The 7,873-nt window shown below is 40.2% G+C and overlaps 1 protein-coding gene across 1 annotated transcript; it reads left to right on the top strand.

Moving 5' to 3' along the window:
* Positions 1–523: 523 nt before the first annotated feature.
* LOC139739892 (transmembrane protein 127-like) lies at positions 524–7,464 on the top strand. Its single transcript, XM_071650492.1, has 4 exons — positions 524–718; positions 4,071–4,335; positions 5,470–5,640; positions 6,456–7,464. Exons 2-4 carry the CDS (start codon positions 4,071–4,073, stop codon positions 6,764–6,766), a joined length of 747 nt encoding a protein of 248 aa, XP_071506593.1. The 5' UTR covers positions 524–718; the 3' UTR covers positions 6,767–7,464.
* Positions 7,465–7,873: the final 409 nt, after the last annotated feature.

Here is a 7,873-nt window from a genome sequence, read left to right as displayed (position 1 = left end):
ACAGAAAATGTTCGTGAGAAACATAGCAACGAAATCTTGTGATCTTTATTCTACGCCTGGGTAACGTGTATTGAAATGCTCAACAAAGTATGCCAAAAAAAAATTAGATATCACAATTATAATAATGTGATGATGCTTTACGAATGTCGAGAGCAATCTAGACAAGACTGAAATCTTTGTCACAAGTCACAATCTTTTTAGTCTAACGATGAAAATGTCGTGTCGTTTATTATCCAGCTTCATGACATCTCTATTGAAACATTGTCTTTCATTTTTAGGTGACGAGATTGACGTTATTAGTTGCATGAAAAATAGTGTCAACTAAAATCTCATTCTTGAACGTCACCAGCAAAGGAAGGTGTAGGTTTCACCGTCGGTAGACTTCATTCTGAGGCTTCATTTCTGAAGAGCGCCATCTTTTGGCAATAGAATACAGTGGTTACCGAGAATTTGCCCTTCGATCATGTTTTGTGTCAGAATTTGTGTGTACACTCTGTAACACCCGTACCAGGAACAAAAAGTTCAGTGATGTCATAATCGTGGGACGAGTTTGCGCTACGAAGTGTGGATGAAAGGGGAGTATCTTCGATGTAAATCTGTATTCAGTCCTTTCTGTTGCATTGCTGTTGATACCCGCGAGTTGAAATCATGGATGAATAGTCGAACACCTAGACTGGAAATCAGCGTCGGAGAAATTGGCAAATAGAACGACCGAAAGGTTAGTGTAATTTGCTGTTGTGTTGTTTCACTGCCATGGCATGGGCAATGGCCCATGTACCATGTAGTGCAGTGACACCGCAATGCAATGCCAATGGCAATCACTGATGACAATGCATTGCCATTGGCATTGACGCTGTAGCTGTGTGTGTTATTCATTGACTTTGAATAACGTTAGATATGATTCCAATCAATGACAAGGATGTAATGAGCCTCAATCCCTTCATCTCCTCCATTCCATTGTTGTAGTCCGTAGCGCAGTTTTGAGCTATGTTTGTAAATTTATGGCTACAAAGTGATCAGTTCGGGAAACCCACTCACAAGGGGGGCCCCTCCTTATAAGTAACCCGTCCCCCTTATAAGTAACCCCGTCCCCCTTATAAGTAACCCCCGGGGCACCCCTTATAAGGAGTCTCCACGCTTTTTTGCAATGCAACGCGAAAATGAAAGGACTGCGGCAATTCGCTTGATTATGTCCATAAAGCTTCACAAGTTTCCTAGTTGCTCACGAAATTTGAGCAAAATCGGTTCGAGGCATCATATCTAAAATCATGGATTTAAATGCGATGTCAAACGACCCATGCGAATGCTGAAATGCGAGCGATTACTGGCGTGAGTGTCGCCAGGCGCGGCGGAGCGGCAATGCTTGAGTGCAGACGTGGCGACTGAGTACTGTACTCAGTCCCAGGCGCAGCGGCGCGGCAATGCTTGAGTGCAGACGTGGCGACTTGGGGACGGGGTTACTTATAAGGGGGACGGGTTACTTATCAGGAGGGGCCCCCCTTGTGAGTGGGTTTCCCGAACTGTGATAGACAGTGTCTATCCCAATCGGTAACTGTCCGGTACACAGGCAGGAAATGCAAAAGGAGGTTTGATAAATGGGCATGTGGACATGGCATGAATTAAGATGTTAGGAATGGACAGTCCGTCCATCTCATTAATTCTCATGCACATTTGTTATTAATTCATAGATGTACCTCCACCAAGGAAGGAGGTTAAGTGAACATTGCCACTGCATTCACTGGTGTTGTTGAATGTTGGTTTGTCTGTTTGCAAAATATCTCAAAAAGTTGTGTACGGATTAAAATGAAACTTGCATACGGATTAAAATGAAACTTGCATAAAAAGTCGATATAGACACAAGGAACACCTCATTAAATTTTGGCAGTGATCCAGGAATTTTGATAGATTTTTGAAGGTTTTTTCCATCTTTTGCTGTAAGATCAACAAACGTGGGGTTCAAGCTGTGCGTACTGGAGGTTTACATACGCGCACTGAAAATCTGAAGTGTGTGCTCAGCTTGGGCAGGGCGCCGTGCAATGACGTGAACAACAGGCTTTTATTTTGGGAAACGAGTTGCTGGCTTGGCGGAGGTCTGTGCTCGCCGAGTGCTTTTCTAGTTGTTACTGTTGAAGTGTTATGATGGAGTTGGGCTAGTGATGCCAACCAGTGATAATTAAGGTTATCATTTTGCCAAGATACTGTCGCACTCAACAGAGCATAAATTGAAATTTGTGCAGATAAATTTACATACACATTCAAAGAAACAGGAATCAATTTTCACTTTATGAATGATACCGTAACGGCGATACATTGATACAGACCCCACGGCAACACTAAATTCAGAGTGATCTATTATACTAAATACTGTGGGACCTTACATGTATTTCCCTCTACCTACAGTGAATGGTACCTAACAAGACTCTTTATCTCTGGTCTAGTCTGTTTTATACAATGTAGATTCAGCCCCAACATGGCGTTCAACAGTCAATTAGCACAGTGACGGGGCTTTCTTGCACAGTGTAATGTTAAAGGGATGGTACAGTGTTGGTGGAGATGAGAATTGGGCTTTCAACTTTTTGCGAGATACAAAGTCGTACCAAGAAAACACTCCTGAAATAGTACAGAGCATACCATTTTAAGAGGAATTCAAAGTTTATTTGATGAAAATCGGGTTTGGAATGACTGAAACATCCAAAAACAAAATAAAACAAAGGGATCGTAATAAAATGTGGGTCCCACACTTTATTAGAATCGCTCTGTTCTCGATATCTCAGTCATTTCAAAACCAATTTTCATCAAATAAACATTGAATTCCTCATGGAATTACATGCTATTTCATATTTCATAAGAGGTTTCTCATTATATCACCAAAAAATGTTAGAAACCTGAAATTAGGTCTCAACCAAAACTATACGATCCCTTTAATACCTGTGAATACATCTCCACCAAGTGACGTTTATGCGCAATTGATACAGTTGTGGTATGGCTGATTTCTGCAGCATAGCATTTTTCTGTCCTTTCCTTTTTTTCCTGATACCTTTCCTTTGATCTTTCTTTTCCTTCTTCCTTTTGTTCTTGGAGAGACTTTCTAATGTCCCTCCAATGATTTTACCATACAACTCTACATGTACCTACACCACCCTAAACCTTACTTGCTTTCATACTCATGGATGCACGCACTACAGTACCTGCGCCCTGTGATGGAGGGTGCCTATTCACAACTTTGCCAATGACAAAATAGTTTCTTTATGTCTGAATCAAGTGGTGTATTACCATATTAGAGTTTGTAAAAGGTGCAGTTTGGGTCAGTGATCCACAACTTGATGAATATACCTACAAATGTTATTATTTTGCTGCAAAATGAACACCAGGAACATGAAGTGTCTATTAGATGGAGTCCATGGCCTACTCAAGGGCTTTGGAATCTTTAGGACTCTAGAATCTCTCTGATGCCATCTTAGCATTATTCTTGACCATGTGACCACAGTGAATGAGCTGTCTATGTAGTCCAAGAACACTAGATCTCTATCTTTGACCAATTTTAGTACAGTTGTACATTTGCAGACATTTGACTCTCCAAATTTCTTCTTTTTAGCATGCCATGATTTTTTTGACATTGCGCTTGTGTGCTGCGTATGATATCTGGACAGGATGCTGGGCAAGTATTTCATTATGTTGCTGTGACATGCTAAAAGCCCTTGTGAATCTGCCCGGTCATTATGCTTTGTATTAAAAGACCAAAAGATGGAAATTCCTGAAAGAAGATAATTCTGCTGACTATATGGTAACTGATGAATTGTCCAATGTTCCAGATTCAAAGTGTGAAGTCCATAACAAGTCTAGGACCGTTGTAGATCCAAGTCCTGAGCTACGTTTTTGATATTGGCTTTAACTCATCTAGGAAAAGCCAGGACTCTGGAAAGAGGGATAGAAGTTTGGGAATTTGTGATAAAATCAAAAGAAGAATTGCAATGTGCTTGATAAAACAGGCAAAAAAGAAATCAAGAAAGTAGTTGCAACAAGCTCTAGAAACTGGGGGATCCTCACTGTGTGTGTCTCACATTTCACAGATGCCTTCATCGAGTCGTTCATCGGCGGGCTCTTCCCGTCGCAGCCGGTCCAACCACAGTCACCACAGGCACCGGAGAAGACATCGGCTGAGGCCCAAGCAGACCGAGCGGAACCTTGTGGCCGCCATCCTGGGCATGGTGGTGATTGCGGTGCTCATCTCGGCTCTGGCTGACAAGAACTGGTTCATGCTCCACGGGGGACAGTGCTCTGCTACACACCTGGGTGCTTACCAGTTCCTCACTCCAAATCTGGATAACATAGCTGGTGAGTTTGACCATACTGCATCCAACATTGCCGAATTTAAAAATCACATATTCCAGCTAGCTTAGTGGGGGGTGTGTAGCGCGAGGGTGGTGACGTGCATTTTGAAATTCTAGCAGACAACACCAGGTGACAATGAAATCTTCACCCGTTGAGGACGAGCTGATTTATTTTTACAACACACATTTCCTGTAGACACCTGCCGGAGAAAACTCGGGACTCGTCCTCAAAGGGTTAACAGCCTATGCTCATCACTGCATCCATTTTTACCCAATAATTGCCATGGTTGTGTAAAAAAATTGTCTATCAGTGAAATAAGGTGCAAAAGACTTTGTAATGACCCTATTTACTAATATACCAATGTCTTTTGTCAAAGGGAATGCCCTCAAATTGTGTGTTATGGTTAGTATAAGGTTATGAGGTACAAAATCAAAGGATGTCTCTACATCGAAGCTTAGAATGGCAAGTTACTGTCCAGTTCTGATCTTCTGAGCACTTTATGGTCCACTTGCTCGTGGCTGTAATAACTAATGCTCAACTAACTCTAGATATAAGGAAAAGAAGGTCATGTTAATAAATGTTACAAGTTTATTGATTCTTTAATCTAACCAAAACCTTTGGGCATGGTGAAAACATGGGTGTACACCTAGTTGTTACATGGACAAGTGTAGTAGTTGATCATACAGTTTTAATGAGATGTAGGTACATGTACAAATGTAGATGTAGGTAGATGTTTCAAGACTGTTTAATTATTTGAAGTAATTCTTGTGTAGACAGCAAAGTGGGTTTCTGTTGTGCTGGATTTTAATACAGTTCATTATATTGCATTTTTTAAAAGAAAAATGTTATTGATTATTGTAGTGTGAATATGTATTCGAACCTTTTCATCAGTTGTCGTACAGGTTTAGGCATGTGTCCCATTCTCAAAGTTCTTTTGCACAGATGCTAGGTCATATTGTGTGCATCAAGTCTAGTCCTCTTGCAATTCTAAGATTTATTGGGTTATGATATGGAATTCACGTGATTAAATCACCTTATAAAAGGGGTCTCCTGAATACAATTTATGAACTACATTGTAAGTGAACAACCATCTACTTGGTAATATTTGTGTACATAACTTTCCCCCCTGTTGTACAGCATACCAGCATTGCTTTGATGTCCAGACCATTAGTGTCATGAGGGCAGTGATTGGATTCCTGTTCCTAGCCATCACCTCCTCCCTCATTGCCTTCTTTCTCGACACCCTGGGACCCATGAAGACTGCCCTCAAGATGTGTCGACGCTTTGCCTGCTTTTCAATCATTACCGGTATGTAAACCCCCATTTTGTCCTCAGGCAAGACCAATGGACTTTTTTTCTCAAAGCAAAATTAGCTGCTGTTGTTGATTTTTACAGTGACACACTCCATTACTAGAGTAGTAATTAATTGAAAGAATATTATTTTCATGGCAATGTTGAAAAAAGTGCTTTTGAATAATCTAGCATCATGGGCATATGTACTTCAAATTGAATATGTGTTACTTGCTTTAATAGATTACATTACATGACCTATTTGTCACAATTTGTATGTATTTTAAACAAGCTTGAAAGCATTTTGAGATGCAGGCCTAAATTCGCCAAGGTGTATTGTTTAAAGATTTATTATTATATAGTTGTTGCTGTGATTTATATGTTTCCAAAGTACAGAGGAAGACATAATGATTGTTATGGAAAATGGTATAGTTTGAATTTGAAACAGAAGTATTGCGATTACATATGTTCAACATTGTTGTCATTCTGCGAGACACATTTAGATATGAAGCTGTTCATGTGTATGTGTGTGTTTAAATGATCAAAATCAATTGCTTATCATGTATATCAGTATGTCTGTCCAAATCAAGCTTTTATATATGTTCTCTATTTGTGAAACAAGGAAAATTTATCATATTATGATATTCTTTTTGGCATGTTATATGGGAACACACATGCCCTAAAACACAACTAGGCTCTTCTCACTAAACTTTTATACAGAATTCCCTGTTGTGTCCAAACTATATAATCCTAAAACCTTAAAGTAAATGTGTGTGTTAGAGGACAATACACAAAACCTGTGCCAATGTTTTTCCCTTTCCTCCATGAACTAGTGATATTCTGTGTGGCAATCAACGGGTTCTGTTACTGGGCGTCGACCAGCATGGAGAAGGAGCTGAAGCTGCACAAGCTAGCGCCCACCAGCAAGGTCTACGTGACCTTTGAGACGGGCTACTACCTCGTGGTGGTGTCGGGGGCGCTCTCCGTTATCATAGCCGCCACCAACTTGTTGCGCCGATACCCGCTGTACGATGAGCCTCGCCGCGAACGCCTCGTGGAGGACTGGGACGAACTCTTGGAGCAGGAACTCCCCGGGTACCCCCCAACCTCAATGTCCGCCCCGCCTCCAGCATATACCCCATAGGATACTTGCATCGATGAAGTCCTCAGACACATGTGTTACCATGGTAACTGCATCTTTGCATTGCAGTCACTGAACAATGGGATGGAGTTGATTTTCATCAGAGAGGTGCTTGTTGCAATCACAGTATGTGAAGCTGTGGGAAAGTTCAGCATTTAGACCCTGAATCCATGACTGTGACATCACAATGAACATGAATTTCTTGAAACATTTGTCGCGTTTATGTATGTGTGCCTAGGTATGATAATTATGCATGTATGCATATGTGGGTTCATGCTTTACATATACGTATAACCACATACCAACACTCAATATAGGCATACATCATGTATTATGTTTTGTGTCTAGTGATATAAATGCTATCACAATGACGTTACCTTCATTCATCTACTTTCTGTCTTTGACAAACCTCGTATATACTAGCTTTTTGCCCTGAGCATGTAGCCTTGACAGAGCAGAGAGTACCCTTTGAGCAATATAAACTTCTGTGATTTTGACGCCATGCATGCATGCCCTTTTTTGTGTATTTCATGTCTTTCATGCATGGAAGCTATTTGTAAGTCATCTTAAAGCCACTGTTAACTATTTGGAGCATTTATTGAAAAAATGCTTGAGTAATTACATTTGATGCAAATATGTAGTTCAATTCTATCACAAAACATCCTACCATATATAAAATTTTGCAATAAAGCCACAAATAAAAGGAGATATTAATTTTTTCAATAAACCATAATGGTAGATGGTTTATTCTCGAAATGATTTTGATAAAGCTATTGTTCACACTTTATCTATTCATACTTGACGTTGGTTTTACATTGGTTGTTTCTACGTGTATCTTGAACTCACATTATAGAACTACTTTGAAGCACTAAAGCTGTTTGTTTTTTTCACATGCAAATGTTAAGTAGTGGCTTTAAATTGAGACTTCAACAGCAGTAGTTCCTGCATTAAGCTCGTTCACATGTACATCAAGCAAGGTAGTCAAAACATGCGTGTTCAGAAGTGAACTTCACTTTAAAATATTGTTTTTGGGTACATGCAGCCAAGCTGATAAACTTCATCTCCCAAGAAGCCTACTCAGTGTATTATGTTCATTAACCGGAGTGTGAG

The sequence above is a fragment of the Diadema antillarum genome, unplaced genomic scaffold (genome assembly GCF_040938485.1).
Source record: "Diadema antillarum isolate AM-2024a unplaced genomic scaffold, OU_Dant_1.0 seq00000821_RagTag, whole genome shotgun sequence".
NCBI lineage: Eukaryota > Metazoa > Echinodermata > Echinoidea > Diadematoida > Diadematidae > Diadema > Diadema antillarum.
This window is presented reverse-complemented; position numbering and strand designations above follow the sequence as displayed.

Excerpts from the sequence above, each read along its gene's own strand:
- LOC139739892 (XM_071650492.1), top strand. The coding sequence starts at position 4,071 with ATGCCTTCATCGAGTCGTTCATCGGCGGGCTCTTCCCGTCGCAGCCGG. Across the intron at positions 4,336-5,469 it reads AAATCTGGATAACATAGCTG|CATACCAGCATTGCTTTGAT; the intron begins GTGAGTTTGACC and ends CCTGTTGTACAG. Across the intron at positions 5,641-6,455 it reads CTGCTTTTCAATCATTACCG|TGATATTCTGTGTGGCAATC; the intron begins GTATGTAAACCC and ends TCCATGAACTAG.